The sequence below is a fragment of the Salvia hispanica genome, chromosome 6 (genome assembly GCF_029641045.1).
Source record: "Salvia hispanica isolate PSC_SH4W2 chromosome 6, Shi_PSC_v1, whole genome shotgun sequence".
NCBI classification, from domain to species: domain Eukaryota; kingdom Viridiplantae; phylum Streptophyta; class Magnoliopsida; order Lamiales; family Lamiaceae; genus Salvia; species Salvia hispanica.
In genome coordinates, this window is record NC_142697.1 from 43,211,805 (window position 1) to 43,232,756 (window position 20,952).

At 36.9% G+C, this 20,952-nt stretch overlaps 3 protein-coding genes across 3 annotated transcripts; 2 read left to right on the plus strand and 1 right to left on the minus strand.

The window, feature by feature from the left end:
• The first annotated feature begins 4,768 nt into the window (after nucleotides 1-4,768).
• On the plus strand, nucleotides 4,769-7,468 carry LOC125207541 (ADP-ribosylation factor-like protein 8a). The gene is made up of 6 exons (XM_048106926.2): nucleotides 4,769-5,010; nucleotides 5,971-6,052; nucleotides 6,160-6,192; nucleotides 6,304-6,425; nucleotides 6,897-7,058; nucleotides 7,133-7,468. Exons 1-6 carry the CDS (start codon nucleotides 4,973-4,975, stop codon nucleotides 7,248-7,250), a joined length of 555 nt encoding a protein of 184 aa, XP_047962883.1. The 5' UTR covers nucleotides 4,769-4,972; the 3' UTR covers nucleotides 7,251-7,468.
• A 1,151-nt stretch (nucleotides 7,469-8,619) lies between these two features.
• Nucleotides 8,620-12,495, plus strand: DG1 (Tetratricopeptide repeat (TPR)-like superfamily protein). Its single transcript, XM_048106922.2, has 9 exons — nucleotides 8,620-9,251; nucleotides 9,510-9,701; nucleotides 9,800-9,881; nucleotides 9,963-10,151; nucleotides 10,222-10,335; nucleotides 10,640-10,733; nucleotides 10,811-10,968; nucleotides 11,177-11,602; nucleotides 11,698-12,495. Exons 1-9 carry the CDS (start codon nucleotides 8,704-8,706, stop codon nucleotides 12,328-12,330), a joined length of 2,436 nt encoding a protein of 811 aa, XP_047962879.1. The 5' UTR covers nucleotides 8,620-8,703; the 3' UTR covers nucleotides 12,331-12,495.
• A 430-nt stretch (nucleotides 12,496-12,925) lies between these two features.
• LOC125207540 (Clathrin adaptor complexes medium subunit family protein) lies at nucleotides 12,926-18,550 on the minus strand. Its single transcript, XM_089059867.1, has 13 exons — nucleotides 18,400-18,550; nucleotides 17,752-17,846; nucleotides 17,202-17,405; nucleotides 16,793-16,909; nucleotides 16,534-16,662; nucleotides 15,956-16,082; nucleotides 15,652-15,755; nucleotides 15,443-15,547; nucleotides 15,259-15,353; nucleotides 14,275-14,362; nucleotides 14,108-14,168; nucleotides 13,935-14,008; nucleotides 12,926-13,240 (listed from the first exon to the last, which is right to left on the minus strand). The coding sequence occupies exons 1-13, from the start codon at nucleotides 18,455-18,457 to the stop codon at nucleotides 13,142-13,144; spliced, it is 1,356 nt and encodes a 451-aa protein (XP_088915993.1). The 5' UTR covers nucleotides 18,458-18,550; the 3' UTR covers nucleotides 12,926-13,141.
• Nucleotides 18,551-20,952: the final 2,402 nt, after the last annotated feature.

Consider the following 20,952-nt stretch of genomic DNA (forward strand, 5'->3'; position numbering starts at 1 on the left):
ATAAACTCAAAACTATGATCTGAATTGTTAAAAAGTATTAACTGATGATAAAATAATAGTAATAGAAGATGTCAACACAATATCAACTATTGACACTGTTACATTTTCTATTACTACTATTTTATCATTGACATTTTCTAATGATCCAGATCATAGTTTAGAATTTTTAAAATATTTAGAGTTTGCATTTATCACATACTATGACATTGTATAAATTCAAAACTATGATCTGAATTGTTAAAAAGTATTAACTGATGATAAAATAATAGTAATAGGAGATGTCAACACAATATCAACTATTGACACTGTTACATTTTCTATTACTACTATTTTATCATTGACATTTTCTAATGATCCAGATCATAGTTTAGAATTTTTACAATATTTAGAGTTTGCATTTATCACATTCCATAGTACTCCTATCTTTTATCTACTGCACTGTTATAAATAATTTTCTCATAAGTCAATCAAGTCCGAAATATATAAACCTAAATTACCTAATATGGGAAGTAATGACACAATCATGTTATACATCGATTTGTAGATAGTCATTAAAACACAAATTCACTTTTAGCATTTATTATTTACAATGACAAGCTTCAATTTTTTTCTTTCACTATTTATGAGATATATTAATAGTTTAGTACAGTTTTTTTTTCCTTTTCCTATAAAAATTTAAAAATGATCAATAATAGTTCTCTATTTATTCCCGTGACTTGAACTTCAACCTATTGAAGCGTCTTATCAATTGGAGCTGCGCTCAATCGTCACAATAATTTAATATAGTTATACGTATAAATATTTACAGTAAAAGTTATTTTTCCAAATGTACCTATAATCTTCTTAGAGGCTGAGAGCTTATTAATGAACCATATAAGTATAAAATTAGATTGATAGTGATAAATGTCTATTAAATTAAAGTTTTTGATATTATAAAATCTGAAATATGTGATTTATTGACTTAGAAAAAATGTAGAAAGACGTGAAGAGCGTTGGGTTGGGCAATCCATAGTTATTTAACAGTTGTGTAATAATAGAAACGGAAGTAAGGGGTAAAGTATGATTAGTTAGAACATGTTCTTTCTATCAAAAAGAATAAAGTTGGTAAATGTCTCCTTTCCCACCAATCTTCCTCTTTCGTCCCTACATACATATGCGTCCCACACATAATTTACAAGTACTTTTTTTTTGGGTCCAAAGACATGTATGTATTAGACGTTTTGAATGAAGAAAACTAATGATTAAGTTGGGAAACGAAACTTGTGGGACTAGATGCAGTGGAGAAGTCATTATCGGCGTCGGAAGGCAAAATAAATGGGATTTTACAGTATAGTGATTGTTGCCGCAATGAATGACAAACGAAGAATGAAAATAAACCTCAACCCTAAAATAGCTGAGAAGGAACTGTTGCACTGAAATTCAGCGCTAACTATGATATCAACTTAAATGGAATATTCTAACTTCCACGAGCCGACAGTAGGATCGATCGAATTCTTTCCCACCTAAATCCACCATTGGTCCCAAATAAGGCCCCTCACATGTTAAAATCATGTCACGTTTTGAGGGTGTTTCTTGTACTTGAAAATGCATATTCAAAATGGAAAGGGTTGTCAGTTTTATTTATTACTACTATTATTTTGAAATTAAAGACCTTCTAAATTAAAATACTTGTAAAATATATTCCTTCTGTCCTCCATTAGGAAAATTGGTTGACCATTTTAGTCCGTTCGTTATTAGGAGTCCCAGTTCAATTTTACCATAAATAATAGATTGACCTCATTTCCACTAACTATCTCCTCACATTTCATTATAAAACTAATAGAAATATATAAAAATGAGTCTCGCATTCCACTGTCTTTTTCCACCCAGTTTATTTCTTAAAACTAATAGTATGTCATTTCTCGTATTTACCATTAGTCTAATCGTGTTACTAATTTAAAATTGTCGACCAAAATCAATCTATATTGGAAGAATTTGGGATCATGAATTTGAAATTAAATTGGAGAAAATTAAAATTGTATGGGCTAAAATTAGGATATTGTCTGATCTAAAATCAAACGAGATGGCTTTTTCTAATGGATCCGTTTTGATATTGGGCCAGAATAGTTGTACTTCATTTTTAGGACAGAATTTGATATTACAAGGGTAGTACTAGTGTATTTGATTAGACCACCTCTTAGATTTATTAAACTGCCCGGACTAGTTAGACCATTTATCGAAACAGAATTAATGTAACAAATATAATTAAATATGAATTATTGGTTAGTGTACTCGATACAGTAGTTTTATAATTTAGTTGGTTATAATTAAAATAATAAAATTATTTTATATTTATAAGAATATACAATTCAACTAATGTTACTCTCCGCCCATAAAATATGTGCACTTGAAATAACACATGAATTGATACACAATTGATAAAGTAAGAGAGAAAAAGAGAAGAACAGTTAAAGTAGTATTACTGGACAGTAAGACTCACATTATTATTAGTGTTTTATGAGTTGGTACAACTTTTTATTAAATAAAAAAGTTTATATTTTTATGGAACGAATGAAATAGAAAGTGAACATATTTTTATGGGACATAGTATAAAATATTAGGGCCCGTCTGGTAGCCCCAAATAGCCTTGAAACGCGATTTTATCTGGGCCATTCTCCCGTTTGGTAGCAGCCGCTCCAATCGGCCGACCCGGCAAACTTCCAGCGGGTTTCAAGGTTGTACAGACTACTATCGGCAGAGGTGTGTTAGCACTATCAGAGGTGGGAGTGGTATAGTTTTCATGAATCTGGTGTTAACTCTGATAGCGAGACGAATTATACCAAATTACCCTCTGACAGTTGACGGTTTGGTTTGGTCCACCGCTGCATGTGAACGTGGATCCGCCTGGATTTGCAAAGCTTCAGGGGTCGGCGACGTCGTTAACCCAAAGTCGAATTCGGACGAAAATCCAATCTGGTGAGTGACCGCCTATTTTCAAATCTGGAATTATCGGCCTTTATACATCCGGGTATGTCGAATTAATGGGTATTTGGTTTTGATCTGGTAGCTATGATTATGCAATTGGTGTTGATGGTTGAAATTGGGTTGATATAGTTTCAATTTTGACACTGCGCGAGTGGCCGACTATTATGCAAGCCGGAAATGCATTATTTGCCCTGTCAAACTGTACAAATTGTGTTCACAATTTGCAATGTTTGTAGTTGTGATGTTGATTTGAGCATGGCTTTGTGTAAATTCCCCCCAAGATTAACTATTTCCTCCCCGGTTCAGCTATTTCACCTTGCAATGCATAATTTCAGTTTTTTAAAGCTCCATCGGATGGGCAGGTCTGAATACTCGTCATATGTGGGGTTTAGATGTAGGACCGTGTATTTGTTGATCCATATTTGGATTGTTTTGAATAAAATTCCAATGTTCATGTTTAGTTTTTGCATTCTGTTGTTTAATTTGCCTTACCTATGTACCAATTTTTTGCAAATCAGTCATGAGGTATTGATTTAGGGCAGCCACCACTAATTCCATTGTGTTTCCCCTTCGAGTTTAAGGTCCTAAACTTCATTACTGGATGGAGGACTCCCGAGATAGGAAGAGAAAGGAGATGGAGGCCGCGGTGGTCATTAATACAGTTCAACATTAACCTTGCTGTTTCACTAACCTTGGTAAGGAGATATGATGCTGATGCTCACAGCGGTGTTGTCACTACAATGAAGTGGAGTAACAATCTCGTAGTTAAGTTAACCTAGTCAGGCTAAATAATGGGGTTTTGGAGAGTAATGGCGGGAATCAAAACCAATTTAGCGTCTAATTTGGTATCAAATTTGATGTCATCGCCGCCAATTTCTTTCCTCAACGGTGGGAGGGTAATTTAGAGACAGTCATATTCGTTTCCCAAACACCCTGATTCAACCAAACCATAGACTAAAGCCCAATCAGCACAAATGGGCTGAACCAAACAGTGGTCAGGTCTAACAGCCTACTTATGAAATACTCCCTCCGTCCCAAGAAAGTTGATACAAAACTTTTGGGCACGGAGATTAAGAGTTTATATTAAATAAATAAGAGAGATGGAAAAGGTAAGAAAGATAAGAGAGAGTGAAGTAAATGATGGAATAAAATAATAGTGATTAGATGTTTTGTCTTTTGTTAAAAAAGGAAATGACTCAACTTTTTTGGGACGGACTAAAAAGGAATACGACTCAACTTTCTTGGGACGGAGGGAGTACCATTTTCAGTGGGCAAATGTTAATATTTATTAGGCTACCAGACGGGCCCTTAGTTAGTAGTATATACGTTTACAACTAAATATCCACTCAAATTACAAATACTTACACAGTCACTTAAAAGATTTATACTCTATCTGTGAAGCGCTTTTATTTTAAAATCTAAATATTAGTAGTATAAAGTCCGATTAAACATAATAAAATTAAATAATTATAGATTATACCTATCTAAGGATTTTATAAATAAGGAAAAGATATATTCAAATTTCAAACCCAATAGCAAACGGAGAAGGAAAGCATTGGGCCATCCTTTCCACCCTGTAGCCAATCAGAAGCATCCATCAGGACACGAGGCACACGTCAGCGCGTGGATTTCACACCTCCAAACAATTCAACATGTACTGGCAGTGAGACCACACGCGCTTCAAGAGCGAGTGAAATTGGCTATCTGTCACCCCATTCGCCCAAAGACAAATCAATCACACAGCGAGAATTACGCGGGGCAGAAGTATAATTATGGAATAATAGAGGGGCCATTGTGATTTGTTAGAATAAATTGGTTGCAGCAATTTCCTCCTAATCCTAGTTGTGGTATGCAAAGAATCCAATGGCATAAATCGTTGATGCGAAGCCGGAAAATTGTTCTACTTGTAGGTTAGGATTCCAAAGAACACGAATTTGTTTGGGGAGAGCTCAATTGGGAGAAGACGGATTAGAGATCTGTTGAATTTTCCGCTCCATCAATCGCAACAATGGGTCTCTGGGAAGTTTTTCTCAATTGGCTTAGAAGGTGTGTATGTAGAAACAAAATATGCTATGAATCGTGGACGAATTTGCTTTGCGGCTTTGGATGATTTTGGTGTGTTTTTCCTGAAAATCAATGTGTTATTTTGAATATTTGGCTTGCTATTGAGGAATTTATCCATAGCTCCAGCTTTCGCCTTGTTTTTAGCTTTGTTTGTGGGCTTTTTTTTTGCTTTTTACTCTTTTTAGCCTTGTGTTGCTTTTGTTAAGATTGAGGAAACGTGATTGCATTATCAGTTGTCTGCGAGTTATAATTATGTTGATTTCTGTTTTTGGAATTCAGTATTTCTACACCAGTTTTGCTATGATCTTTGTATGGTATATGTTGCCAATTTACGGTTGGTATACAATTACTCAATTGGATAATTTTCTTCTTGTATTGAAAATTCTTCTGCGTATATATTCATATACATAGCTTATATCCCTAGGATATTGGGATATTGTTCCATAAATTCTTTCTTGATTAAGAAGAGTACATTCAACTTTTCAATGGTTCTCGTTCAAGTGCGAAACGATGCCTCTTATGGTTTTGATCCCTAGATCATATGAAAGATGCAACCTTTTAATGTGATAATAAATGCAATTATTGAGTTGTCTAGTGGCATGCTTAACTTACTCTTGGAGCATTAGTGGCAAAAATGTTAAGCGTGGTGGTTTGGAAACTTCTTGTAGCACATGCAATTTGGAAGTGTTTTCTTGTAAAACCACTGCAATGTGTGCTGGTTGGAGACATGCTAAGCAATTAACTGCTAGTATCGACATATCCTCAGAGAATGCTGTGCTGAGTATCTTGAAATTCAGTTTCTTGAACTTATAGGGTTTCGAGATAGTGTCTTTAGTCCTTTGATGAAGAATTTAGGATAAAACTCTTGTGGTTGTTTTGAGATTTTTCTTCATGAGTTAACTTTTAAAAGGATGTTGACTCACGAACAATCTTGTGTTGCAGCCTTTTCTTCAAGCAAGAAATGGAACTGTCTCTTATAGGTCTTCAAAATGCTGGGAAAACTTCGCTTGTAAATGTTGTCGCTGTAAGTATATGTAGTATCCTTTCTTTGCTATAAATCTTTCTCGTTCTCTTTGATAATTCTTTATTTGGTCAAGCACTGTTCATTTATTTTCCCCTTTCCTTCTCTAGACTGGTGGATACAGTGAAGATATGATCCCAACGGTTAGTTTACTTCTTGATTTCATAAATATTTGGTTTTTTTTTGCTTCTGTCTGGAACACCTACAATGTTCATCTTTACTAGGAGTAATTAAATTCTGTCATGGCACTTCAGGTAGGATTTAATATGCGGAAAGTGACTAAAGGGAATGTCACAATAAAGCTGTGGGATCTTGGAGGTCAACCCAGATTTAGGAGCATGTGGGAGAGATATTGTCGTGCAGTCTCTGCAATTGTGTATGCTACCAGTAACTCTTTCTCCGTTGTTTATTTTCTTTCAGAAGCATTGCTTATGCTGGTCTACTTAACTATAAGTTGCCTAGTACTCCATGATATAAGCCTACCCTCTTATATGCTTTTGTCCCTTTGCTACTTTGTGCTTATTATCTACACAAAATCTTTTTAATGCTATACTTCAATAGCACCTTAATTATATCGATCCTCGAATATAGTATATGTGAAACCCCAATGCTCTGTTATATAGGGTGGAATTCTGATGTATCACCTATCACTGAGTTGAAATATTGTGCATGAGTGAGGACCAAAATAGAAAAGTATTCCTATATAGTAAGGGTACGACATTATCGCAGATAGTAAGTCAGATCTGCCAAATCAATTTAACATACATACATCTATGGGCTATGCTAGCACTGATTGGCTTCTGTTCAAAATGATAACGCTGTCACTAAATCATGCATTTTGGTGCAGTTACGTTGTTGATGCTGCGGATCCTGATAATATCAGCATCTCCAAAAGTGAGCTTCACGACTTGTTGAGCAAACCATCACTAAGCGGGATCCCATTGCTGGTTCTAGGGAACAAGATCGACAAGCCTGTTGCCCTGTCGAAACAAGCATTGACTGATCAAATGTACGTACAAAATGATACGAATCCGATATTCATTGCTGAACTGTGTGTTTAATTTGTGGATGGTGGTGGTGCAGGGATTTGAAGTCGATCACAGACAGAGAAGTGTGCTGCTACATGATCTCTTGCAAGAACTCAACGAACATCGATCAAGTGATTGACTGGCTGGTGAAGCATTCGAAGTCAAAGACCTGAGCAGAAGATCAACCGCAAGTGCAACCTGTTGTGTTATAGAATTTTTTTGTGTCTGCGAGTTTGCTATTGTTGATGAATTCACCAATTTATTTGTGGCCGATGGGTTGCCTCTGCTTTTATTTAAAACTATTTCTGTATTATATGTTAACTCACATTTGCTTTCTCTAACTTTTGTCACTCTCTTTCTATGACCTCTAATTCCATTTTTTGCTCTTTAATTCCATTTTTGCAGACACAAAAATGTTTAGCTAAGTTTAGGCATCATAATCTACCCAAACAGAATTTATTTTGTCATTTTAAACAAAATTACCATAAATTTTTTGGAATTTGTAAATAAATGCGTAGTGAGAGAAGAAAGTTAGGGGAGCGAATGGGATTAGATACCCCAGTATTCCTAGCCGTAAACGATGGATACTAGGCGCTGTGCGTATTGACCCGTGCAATGCTACAGCTAACTCGTTGAGTATCCCGCTTGAGGAATACGTTCGCAAGAATGAAACTCAAAGGAATTGACGGGGCCCCGCACAAGCGGTGGAACATGTGGTTTAATTCGATGCAAAGCTAAGAACCTTATCAGGGCATGACATGCCGCGAATCCTCTTGAAAGACAGGGGTGCATTTGGGAACGCGGACACAAGTGGTGCATGGTTGTCGTCAGCTCGTGCCGTAAGGTGTTGGGTTAAGTCCCGCAACGAGCGCTGAGATCACCCTCGTGTTTAGTTGCCATCGTTGAATTTGGAACTCTGAACAAGCTGCCGATGATAAGCCGGAGGAAAGTGAGGATGAGGTCAAGTCATCATACCCCTTATGCCCTGGGCGACACACGTGCTACAATGGCCGGGACAAAGGGTCGCGATCCCGCCGAGGGTGAGCTAACCCTAAAAAACCGTCCTCAGTTCGGATTGCAGGCTGCAACTCGCCTGCATGAAGCCGGAATCGCTAGTAATCGCCGGCCAGCCATACGGCGGTTAATTCGTTCGGGCCTTGTACACACCGCTCGTCAGTCGTCACACTATGGAAGATGGCCATGCCCGAAGTCGTTACCTTAACCGCAAGGAGGGGGATGCCGCAGGCAGGATTAGTGACTGGAGTGAAATCGTAACAAGGTAGCCGTACTGGAAGGTGCGGCTGGATCACCTCCTTTTCAGGAAGAGCTAATGCTTATTGGGTATTTTGGTTTGCCACTGCTTCACACCCAAAACAAAAAGACGGGAGCTACGTCTGAGTTAAACTTGGAGATGGAAGTCGTAGTGACTACTGGGAAATTCCAAAGATGATCAATATTCATTATTTTTGTTACTATAAGTTTCGTGAGAAATATAGAATTCGATTTTAGTTCATAAAGCTAATTTTAAAAAGAATAAGCTTTATATTGCTAAAGATAAAGAAATAAACACAGGCAGAAATGGTTGGCGCTTCTCTTTAACAGAAACCTTAAACCTTGATAACTTCCATGGAAGCTTCAGTAGCTCCCCCAAACCTCCCCACACTCTCACAAATTCCTCCAAAACCTCCACAGCCAGACCTCCAAAAGATCAGCCGAAAGCTCCTCAAACACGGCGTTCAGCCCACCCCCAAAATCCTCCACAACCTCCGCAAAAAGGAGCTCCAGAAAATCAACCGCCGCGAAGCCAAACACGCCTCCGACCTCACCGACGCCCAAAAGCAAGCCATCTCGGAAGAATCGCATTTCCAAGCAATCAAGTCCGAGTACAATAGATTCACGAGAGATGAACAGAGCGCGAAGCTGGTCGGCCGCCCCTGGGAGAGGCTGGACCGCCTCCGATTGCGAGAGCTCGCCGGCGAGGGCGCCGAGCACGACGGGGCGGGGCTGAATCCTGACCGTTTGAGGGAGCTGAGTGACATAATCGAGTGCGAGAGGGATCGTTTCGCGTGGCTATTGGATGACGATGTTGAGGTCGAGGAAGGGTTGCTTGAGGAGAGGAGTTGGGCGCCGCGAAAGAGGACTGAAGCTGAATCGATTAAGCTTCTCATTGATAGGTATTGAGCTTCTATTTCATTTTCCTCTGTTTTTTTTTTGTTCAATTGGTGCAATTCTGGCTGTAGTGAATTGGAATTCGGTTTAGGTATTGAACTTCTAGTTCTTATTCGTCTGTTTTTTTCAATTGGTTCAGTTCTGGTTATAGTGAATTGGAATTAGGTTTAGGTATTGAACTTTTAATTCTTTTCCCTCTGTTTTGTTTTCAATTGGTTCAATTGTGGTTGTAGAGTGAATTGGAGTTAGGTTTTGTTTGATAGGTTGAGTGCAACCGAGCTGAGTGTGAAGGATTGGAAGTTTACGAGGACGATGAGGTACTCGGGCTTGCAGTATACAGAAATGCAAATGTTGAGGATAGTTGAAGGGCTTGGGTACAAGGGGCAGTGGAGGCATGCGTGCTCTGTTGTAGAGTGGCTATACGACTCAAAAGAGCACAAGCATTTTAAGAGCAGGTTCGTCTCTGGCCTTTTTGCTTCCCTCCAATGGAGGCATGCTTGCTTGCTGCAGTTTCTTGAATTTTGATTTGTTGTGTTTGACTTTGCAAGTTAAGGTTCGTGTATACGAAGTTGTTGACAGTGCTAGGCAGGGCCAAGAAGCCTCGTGAAGCTCTTCGAGTCTTTAATCTGATGCGAGTACTATTTTTCTTGCAACTATTTTCTTTGTATTGCATTAGATGACTGTGTTGATGGAAGATTAATCATGAGCCGTTTTAGGGGGACACACATATATATCCGGATATGGCAGCATATCATTGTTTGTCCGTTATACTGGGCCAAGCTGGTTTGCTGAAGGAGCTGCTGAATTTGATTGAAACCATGAGGGAGAAACCGAAAAAGATCAAAAATATGAGGCGCAAAAACTGGAGTCCTGAACTTCAACCAGACATTGTTGTATTCAATGCTGTAAGAGAGTTTGGCACTTTCGAAGAGATTTTATGTGTAAAATTATGTCGCTTAACTGGCTGATCCCTAGGTTTTAAATGCTTGTGTTCCGACGTGCCAATGGAAGGGAGTATCGTGGGTCTTTCAACAGTTGAGAAGGAATGGTCTCAGACCTAATGGAGCAAGCTATGGGCTGGCAATGGAGGTAATTGTTTGTGAAACAGAGAAATAATCTATGGATGTGTGGCTCTTAGAAATGCAAACTGCATGATGTAGTTTCTTTTGTAGTTGAGATCCTAAATTTGGTTAATGAAGGCATAATTTCAATGAAATGAATAGTAGTGAAAAGCAGCTGTGAAAAAAGTTTGAGTGACCGACTACTTTTTTCATGCCCCTTTTTTCTACTAGACTTGTGATAACCCTACTCTACTTACCAGATTAATATATCATATGTAAATTTTATGCTCCACTATATTTATGTCGATCCTTACCGGTGGTTCTTTTTGAAGGTAATGCTGAAATCAGGGAAGTATGACCTTGTCCATAGAATTTTCGAGAAAATGAAAAGAAAAGGGGAATCTTTAAAAGCCCTGACGTACAAAGGTAGCGTTGTTATCCTATCACTAACATTTTTCCTAGTATGTTTTTATCACTGAATTATCTACTCTTTCCCTTACCAGTTCTTGTCAGAGCATTCTGGGAAGAAGCTAAAGTTGATGATGCTGTTCGAGCTGTCAGGGATATGGAAAAAAGAGGGATAATTGGAACAAGAAGTGTATACTACGAGCTAGCTCGCTGCCTTTGTTTCTATGGCAGGTGGCAAGAAGCAATTCGTGAGGTCAGTTCTCACAAGGATTTTACATGGAGTAACTTTTTGAATGAGTTAGCATTTGAATGGAATGGTGTTGGTTTAGCTGATTAAATAGCTCTTATGGGAATGGGTAACAATTAGATGAGAATCATGCGCGCATGTACATTCTTTCTGGAAATGGGTAACAATTAGTTTCTGGTTTCTTATTATTTGTTCTTGTGCATTATTTCTGTAGGTTGAGAAGTTAAAGAATCTTCGTCCAAAGAGGCCTCTTGCAGTAACTTTTACAGGCATGATACTTTCGTCCATGGATGGTGGACATGTTCAAGATTGTATATCCCTCTATGAATACTGCAAAACGCGCATGGCTCCTGATATTGGCCTGATAAATGCCATGTTGAAAGTTTACGGCAGGAATGATATGTTTCTTAAAGCTAAAGAATTGTTTGAAGAGACCAGGAGAAATGATTCAGGTTCTCAAGTTGGCGAACATGGTGCGAAAGCAGATAGTTTCACCTTCAGCTCCATGCTCGAGACATCTGCTAGCGCTCTCCAGTGGGAGTACTTTGAGCATGTGTACAAAGAGATGACCCTTTCGGGTCATCAAATTGATCAACGTAAACACTCTTCTCTATTAGTCAAAGCATCCGAAGCTGGAAAGGTACAGCTTGTTCACTTTTACCTTATCAAGCCTTTAATTATGTGACTGTATCTAACTTTGATTGTTTTAATTAAATTATATCCTTGGTGATTTAGGGGCATTTGCTGGAACATTCGTTCAATTCGATTCTTGAAGCTGGTGAGATACCTCCTCTACCATTCTTCACTGAAATGGCTTGTCAAGCCATTATCCAAGGTGACTATGAAAAAGCTGTGAATATTTTCAACACGATGGGTCATGCTCCATTTCAAGTCAGTTTTGAAGACTGGATTGACTTCTTTGAGAGAAACAGAGACAGATTGGATCAGGCTACTCTTATAGAACTTCAGGAGGAACTCACCGGACATGAATTACGAAGGGAACTCACAGTCTTGAATCTGTCACGAGCGTTGGAATTCATGTGTGAGAACAAGGTAAATTCAGTACAGAAGGTTTCTGAAGATCTGGGCGGAAGCAGATGCACATTGCTTGATTACCAGTCGAGTGGCAGCAGAATTGAGACAGACGAGGCGTCTAGTACACCTGACTTATGTGATGAAAAGGATCATGTAAGGGCTCATCCTGCCCGACTAGCAGAGAATTTTGACCGTGATTTGGTAGCGAGAAGTTGGAGTGATGACACAGACTCTGAAGACGGAGAGTGGGACTCTGACAATGATGAGTTCAACTCGGAAGAATCAGATACTCCTTCAGCCTATGAGATTCTTGAAATTTGGAATAAAAAGTGAAGCATTTCTTTTTTATCTGTGTTGGATTTTATTCCGTTGCAGGTGAGAAAGTGCATTATAGTAGAGAATTTCCTCGAGAGAGATTTAAATGGGATTATGGATACAAATGAAAATATTTCGTCTGCTCTCAGTAGCTACATATGATATTCATTTGAATTATACACATTTGAGACTTGTCAATGTTGTTCACTGGTTTGTGTTAAAATGACAACACCCCTAAAAGTAACACCATACCACCAATCCTAGCCAATTATTTATACACATGGACGAATAATCAGCTGCCAAGTGGCAATCATAAAAATTGTACAAGGGTAAATTTTCGCGGACTGCAATATCCAATACGCAAGACTGCAATTTTTCTCGCCTGCAATATCTAAATACGCTGGACTGCAATCTATAGATTGTGCAGTCTAGTGTATTGGATATTGCAGTCTAGCATTTATAATATTGCAGTCTAGCGTGGTGTCACAGTGTCATTTTAAGAGTGTTGTCATTTTAACGCACCCCCACTTACATAAATAAAACATAATATTGGAACAATGCCATATATGCAAACTAATATAGAGTAATTTTGGAAATTCAATCTCGGGACAAGTTAATCTTGAACCACGAACAACAACATAAGTGGTGACTTACTAAATTGGTATAGGTAGCACAAGAAGTCAAGTAACAACACCAGGTATGTTATTATTATCATAAATACAATGCAATAAAATGGGGGGAAATGAAAGGAAAATTATCTAATAAAATCAATCTCGCTGTAGTAAACAAGTCATGAAGAAAATTAACACATACAAAGAGATGTCTATTTTCAAATGCGAGCAACATAAGAATTAGCCTGAGTCACGTATCTCACCCACCGATACGGGTTGGTAGTTTTGCCCTTCTTAGCTATCTGCAAGTACTTCACCTGTATTCACACATCAACTTGGTTACAATCACCCAAAAACTATAATCTTTACCATTTTACATCATCCTTTAAAAGTAATATGTACAGCAATCAAAATGCTTGAACTAAGGGTGTATGTGCAAGTATATAAACCACTCTGTGTCAACAGAGGTCGGATCCTTATGTCTGTGTTGTGTGTAATTTCTCAAAAGAAAAATGCTTGAACTGAGAAACGACACTAAAAATGGTGACTCGAGTAACAACAGAAAACATGGGCACATAATTTAGTAAAAGGAAGACTATCATAAGACATAATGTAAGTTCTCACTAGAAACAAATAGGTAAATTATGCCCAATGCAACAAACAAGAGATTTTGTATGCATGGGTTGGGAAATTTAAATGAACACTGAGCCAATCATTCTGGGCAAGGTTAAAAACTTTAAATGAATACTTATATCATTTTCTTTTTCTGTTTCTTTTTTTTTTTGGCTGAAATGAAGTCCTGAACACTTTCCCTAAATACTCTTTATTTGTTTAGTCACTGAGCTTTGACTCCTGTGTCATAAGAAATTTATCAAAGTAATCCACTCGGGCTTTATTTTATTCATTTATCGGTGTGGACCGATAGCATAGCATGAAGTAGTTATGAAGATTAGTCCTACAACTATAGACATTATGCATCACTTCGATTTTAAATCATATCATCAACTTTACCTGTAGTCTTGAAGGGTTGTACATAGGGATTGTGAAGGTTAAACTCACAGGCCCAGCTTCTTTAGTGATATTTCCTGTGAAACCAAGCAACAATGACATTGGATATAAGGCAAGACAATACAAGATCATGCAAACAAAATCAGGCATAAATTTTACAAGTTACACAAGCATACCATGCAATTCCTGTGAAAAATTTAACTTTGCTCGTAGAGTGTGTTCTGAACCCCCTACAATCTGTTGAAGATGAGCACTTATTAGCAACGATTTTGAAAGATATGACTACTAGTGAACATTAAAAACATAAATCAAGCATGAATCATTCAGTAGCATGAGATGTTACCTTCTTGATGTTCCATTCAAGTTTCTTTTGCGATTCTTTGAAATCAGCATTCTGACCAACTATACCGCGATCCAAGTCAAAATTGACTCTAAAATGCAACACAAAATATAAGTTTTTTAGTATTTCACGAGCACAAATAGGACTGAAACTGTATAAAAGCAGCTGGTAGATGCTCACAAATTCATTCTACAGATGTTGGTAAAGGAAATATCCAACTAGATCTAGAATGCCATGCTATTGCAAAGAACTACATATGCAACTGAAATAATTATTGAGTATTTTGGGTTTGATAAGGAGTAGACTATATAGAATCTAAGCATGACGTCGCATCTGGATACTAATAATGATAACACTCAGCAATCGTTAAATCATGTCAAAAAGGAAGAATGAACGTGAGAGAATTTTTTTTTTTCAAGTGGTCAAGTGTCATCTCAGATTCCCAATTTAGATTTTTTTAAAAAATATTTATGTATAAGGGCATGCAGTGCCTTCAAGACAATCATTACCGAGACCAACTGCAAACTTCAATCAGGCATAGGTGTAATATCAATAGGTTTGATGCATACAGAACCAGAACTTAAACAGCACAGAGATTTGTACTAAACCACACACGTCTTTAGATATTTTAAATCTCAAGATGAATTAGTTAAGCTCATTCTTGAATTATAGCTTGAAACCTGATTTGATGGAAGCCAGGGTCTGCAGTGTATACCTTCTTTACTATTAATCTTGATGGAGACCAAGTTATCAATTAAAAGTATCTAGTGAGCCAAGATATAAAAAACATCAGGTTGTGCAACTCCTCTAGATAGGCTAGAACTGAGAAAATGATCAGTGAGGTGAAGAATTTCCCATATATCTAGACAAAGAACTCTCATTATGCTAAAACTGGAGGACCAAAAGATAATGCATTGAGAAACAATCAAGATTTAGAACCAGTAATGAACAACTCTGTCATAGAAGTACTAACGGGCAAAGTTTTACCTTGTTGTATATGTTGGTAATGGCATTTCTATTAAAATAGTGTTAGCAGTGATGCTTGAAGGAAACTCAGCACGTATCTTCAGAATCACCTCAGCCTAACAGCAAAAGAAAAAAAAAATTAGTTACATCACTTAAATAAGCTCATGATGTATCCACAATATAATACAGTTCCAATAAACAATACCTTTAGTGATCCTGCTTCTTCAATTAAGGTGTTGATTGTAAAGGGTGGCTTAAATTCCTGAGTAATGCGATAATTCATGACAGGAAACTCCCCATCGGGTGGTACCTAAGTAACATCAAACAATAAAAAAAACAACACTTCTTTAGGGAAAATAAATTAAAAGACCACATCAAAACAGGAGATCTTGCAAAGCAAACTACAGCTCTTACCAGACTCAGTGTTCTGTCTATATCGAAATTATCCATATGTACAGATTCGTGAAAATTGCAGTCATCCAGAATAACTGCTCCTGTCCCTGAAGAACCACTATAGCCTACGGAAAAGAAAAAGCCGAATGCCCTGATGTCACAGACTATCACATTACACGAAGGTACTGATATACAAAAATATAAAAAGCTGACTATCAAAACAGGATTACGTTGTAAATGAATCAGACGACATTAGTATGCTAATAGAGCTTTTTAATATACAAAACCAAAACTGGTAATTCCAAAAGATCAACCAAGAGAATACCAAAACTCGGTACGCTGCCTCTTCCAATGTGTAGGTCATCATTGAGAGCTAATCTGATTTCTGGGTTTCCCGTTAAATAACTCTTCATTTGGATAGTACCATCAATTTCAGAAGTCAATACATATCCCTGTTCATCATCATTTGACCTAGCTTAGGTCAGTACTTAAGTGACATAACATATTAAAGATTTTCACATTGAACAAGAGATGATAAAAACCCTAGAACAAGATGTTAAATGTACTAAATGTGGACTAATAAAGAAATAGTAGTACAAGATTAGACCTCTATCATTTCATCTTTGCAGCTCAAATTCCCACAAAAATAACTATATATACAACATTCGATTCTGGACGTAATCTATATGTTACTTTAAATCGAGGCAGCTCCTATCCTTCCATCAGCAAATAAGAATGGATTAACTAGTTATATACTCAATGAGGAAAAGTATTAAACAAAATTCACAATCTAGAATAAATTACAACATTGCACTAAGTCTTTTCAAGATGCTCCAACAAATAACAGTCAAGGGTATCAGCAAAAGAACATAGGCAAGTTGAAGAGATGAAAGTGTAACTTACACTCGAGCTGAAGGTAACACTTATTTTCTCAATGATATCAACAAAGATTTCCTCCCTTTTCCTGCCCCCAGGATCATTTGCCACGACTGATTTTGTAACAGCAGTACCCGGCATTCTTTTGTTTCCTTGCTGAATAAAACAAAACAGTTGCCATCAGGCTCATGAATACTTACACCAACCATATTCAACGGAGACATTAAATATTAGTAAACACGTGTATTTTGAATATTTTGCACGAATTTATCATAAAACTTAATACCATAAATAAGGCTGCAGGGCCCAGGGTTGGCAAGCGTGCAGCGTCAACCACAATTGGTTCGTTGAAGACATAAGACTTCAATACCTCAGTAGATGTTGTTTGAACATATCCAAAATCCTGTGATCAGAAGATAGGTATTGGCAAATAACCAGAAATATAAATTGTAGGGATCATCACTCCTAAGAATGAACAAGAATTTTTGTTATATAAAACTACTAGTACGTATGAAATATCGGGAAGATTCATTGGGATATCAGTTCATATTATCCCACTAACTCCTGCTTAATTCAATGTGGTATTAAACTGATCTATAACTTTTACATTACAGACAAACATAGACAAATGTCCATAGCATATTATTCTTAGGGCAACAAAAACTACAATACCATATATTTTGGTTCATACTTACTATAACTTCATCAAGAAGCTCATAGACTAGCACAAAATTTTTTCGCATAGACTCTTCATTAAGAACTCCAAGATAATCTTTGATGGCACGCGCAATCCTCTGCAAAAGCTCTAAAGCTAAGGAAGGGGCCAAGTTGGTTCTTGTGGTTGCAACAAAGAGCAAGCCAACGACCTTCACATGGAAATAGTTCACGCCATCCAGATTCTGCTCATGAAGACGTGAAACAAAATAAAATTAGTAGTCCAACTCTAGCATTATTTTCAAGTGCTAGCTAAGTCATTCTAGAAAGAAAAAAAAGGATATGGTTGGGAGTGATGAGTCTTGATATTTGTGTAGCACATAGCAGAAAGTAGGCCATTAGAAAATTAAGTGTGATTTCATAAGCAAATCAACTAAAGCCATGGAGGCACTTTTTCACTTCAATAACACTCTTAGAATATATACAAACACCTCAATCATGTTATTATGCATTGAAATATATCAATCTTTATTAACAATGTTTATCAATAAAAGGAGTGATAAGTATAAATATGTCACTAAAAATACCCACAAATACAGGCGGTGCTTCCTCTTTGCCATCTTCTTTCCAGAACTTTACTTTGCGGAAGAATATCTCTGCACTTCCTTTCTGTACATCACGACGGTCTGCATTTGCAACATTATAATCGGGTAAAAGTTTTTTTTTTTAAAAGCAAACACTAACAGAAAACTATAAAGATAGGTTAATGAAATATGAAAAAAAGTCAGTCAATCAGATGGACTGATCATACTTAGAACTAAATTCCATCAGGTGCGAGTAGAAGATCAAATCAATAATTCGGGATCAGAGATTAATCAACATAAGACATTCCTTAGAAGCTCATTGAAACTCTAAAGAATTATCATCATGCAAATATAAAGCCCCCTCACCTATACGCCTATACCTATTAACTAAGATACCACTGTGATTCCTGTCTAAGTAACAGATCTGCATAGAATTTCAGAAAAAATCGAATTCGAAAATCAAACGAACATCACATTCCTAGAGTAAGCTGAATCTGAAAGTGAGGCAAGAAGTTCAAAGCAATTACCAGATGACAATATTGAAAATAATTAAATGATCGGACAGCTGAAGCGTATAGAAGAAACTACCCTACAATTTAAACATGAAACTGAAACAAGACAAATCTGTGCAAATTTGTGAGAGAGAGGAGCATACAGTCGCGGAAGACGATGTTATCGCCTCTCTGCGAAAGCACGAAGAACTGGGAGATCATCACGATGAACAGCTAACGGCCACAACTCGCAGCTCGCTCAAATCGATTCCTGAATCGAGTAATGTATGAAGAACATGTGTTAATTTAGCATTTCCTTAGAAAGGGAAAATTGCAATTTAACCCATACAGCATTCTAATTTTACAATTTAACCCCTTTCAACAATTTTATTTATTTTTAATAGCACTAAAAAATTACTGCTATTGTGAATTTTGGTCCAATTAATATTCTTTTTTTTTTCAATATAGATCACGAGAAAAAATAAAAAAATATATATTAGAATTCACGAATTTTTACAATTGACTTTTAAAATTGTACTAGTAAAAACGAAATATAATTTGACAAAAATACGATATTTGTAATATTTGTAATATTTTAATTTTTTATAATAATGATAAATTCATTAATAAATACATTTATTAAAAATAAATAAATAAAATACATTTTAGAACCCTAAACCCAGCTCAGTCATCTTCGTCCTCACCATACTTCTTAACCAAATGCTTCTCTGAAAACCCCCAAATTTTGCCCTAATCCATAATGTCCTCAATAATCTCGAAAATCCCCTCCAGCTCCCTAGCTCGGTCCCTCTTCCACCGGGCTCTCTGCACAGCCACCGAGACTCGTACCCAGAAGCTCGAACGAATCGCCGAGGAGCTGATTGGCCTCAACAAGATCGAGCGCCATGATTACGTCATCCTATTTCGCCACAAAATGGGCTTGAATCGATTCGGCGCCGCCGCCTCCGCACCCGCCGCGCAATCGCCCTCGTCAGCCGGCGCCTCTGCCCCCGCTGCCGCCAAAGAGAAAACGGCGTTCGATGTGAAATTGGAGAAATTCGAGGCTTCGGCGAAGCTGAAGGTGATCAAGGAGATCCGTTCTTTCACTGATTTAGGGCTGAAGGAGGCCAAGGATTTGGTGGAGAAAACGCCCGCTGTGGTGAAGAAGGGGGTTACCAAGGAGGAGGCGGAGAAGATCGCGGCGAAGCTCAAGGAGATTGGCGCCACTGTGGTATTGGAATGAGATCAGATTTGAATAGTTCGCTAGTTTCCTTGATGATTGATTTTGATTGAGATATTTCTGATCCGTGAATACAAATGAAACATTACTTCAGTGATTTCTCAGTTATTCGGAGCAATAGCATATAAATTCGATCATGTTCATCTTAGTCATAAAAGATTGAATTTTGGACGAGATTAGATCTTCAATATGAATGAATGACTGAGAATCATGTAATTGCTATTTACTATTCATCATCTATGGTTTTTAGCTTTTGCCTTTCTTATATCAAACTGCTTGGTGTTGCATAATAGAGCTTTCTCCATGTTGCCAATGCTTTGCCTTAGGAGAGATTGATGGCTTTTCCTTGTTTCTTTGTTCCTTATTGCAAGAACATAAATAACTAGAGAAATAAGTGAGTAACAAAATTTAACTCTGATTATCGTTCGAGCCTCTGTGTTGTCCTGAATTAGTCGATTTTCCCTGTGAAAAACGTACCTTCTTGCGTTCAGAGTGGCCTTAATGCAGAAGAACAGAGGGACATTTTCCAGATCTTTATGCTATATCTGAAAGGCTTTGAGTGAATATCTTCTTGTTGTTGAAGCTTACTGAGGTTTTGAAGTTCAAAACCAAGATGTGTTACCTTTCTTGTTTTCTAGAATCAGGTGTCTGAGGTGGCTTTTGTCAAGGCCAGTTCTCCTCCTAGTAGGGGTGTCAGGTGTGTTAGTATGTTTTCTTTGATTCTTTCCATGATGTTTAACATTATGGTATAGAGCTTTTGATGGAGATTAGATTAATTAGTTGATTCAATTCAGTTTGTATCCTTTTATTCTTGTTCTTTAAGTTATAGTACTAGTATTATTTTTGCATCACATCCATAATAGGATTAGATTTAGATCTGAGTTCCATGCCTTTTGCTTGTTGGTGTGATTTCTTTGTGAATTCACTTATTTATAAGCTTCCCTGCATCAATTTTACTGCGCAACAAGGTTGTCATAAATATTGGAAGAATTATGTTGTATTTGTGCTGAAAATTGTACAGTTAAAACTTAAAACAAGGGGAAAAGGTTTTAATCTTATCCTTCCTCTTTAATTATCTATAACAAAAAATAATTCTATAACCCTAAAGTCTATAACAATGTAAAATAATTCAAAAAAAGCGAATCAAACAACCCCAACACAAGAAAAAAGAAACATAAAAGAAAATAAAAGATTATACACGAATAAGAGAGGAGAATTTTTAAAAAATTATTTCGGTTTGGACTTCTAATTTAGTAATTTCTACTTATTTAATTTCATTTTTCATATAATAAAAATCCAATTAAATTTTGTGTTTGTGTTTTATCATTTAATTTTTGAGTTTTTGTTTTATCATTTAATTTTTTTTATTTTGATATTCTTATTATTGTATAATTAAGGTTGTAAAGATGGGCTAGGGTATAATTAAGTTTTTTCATGTCTTACAAACTATTGTTTTATTGTTTAAATATTATGCATG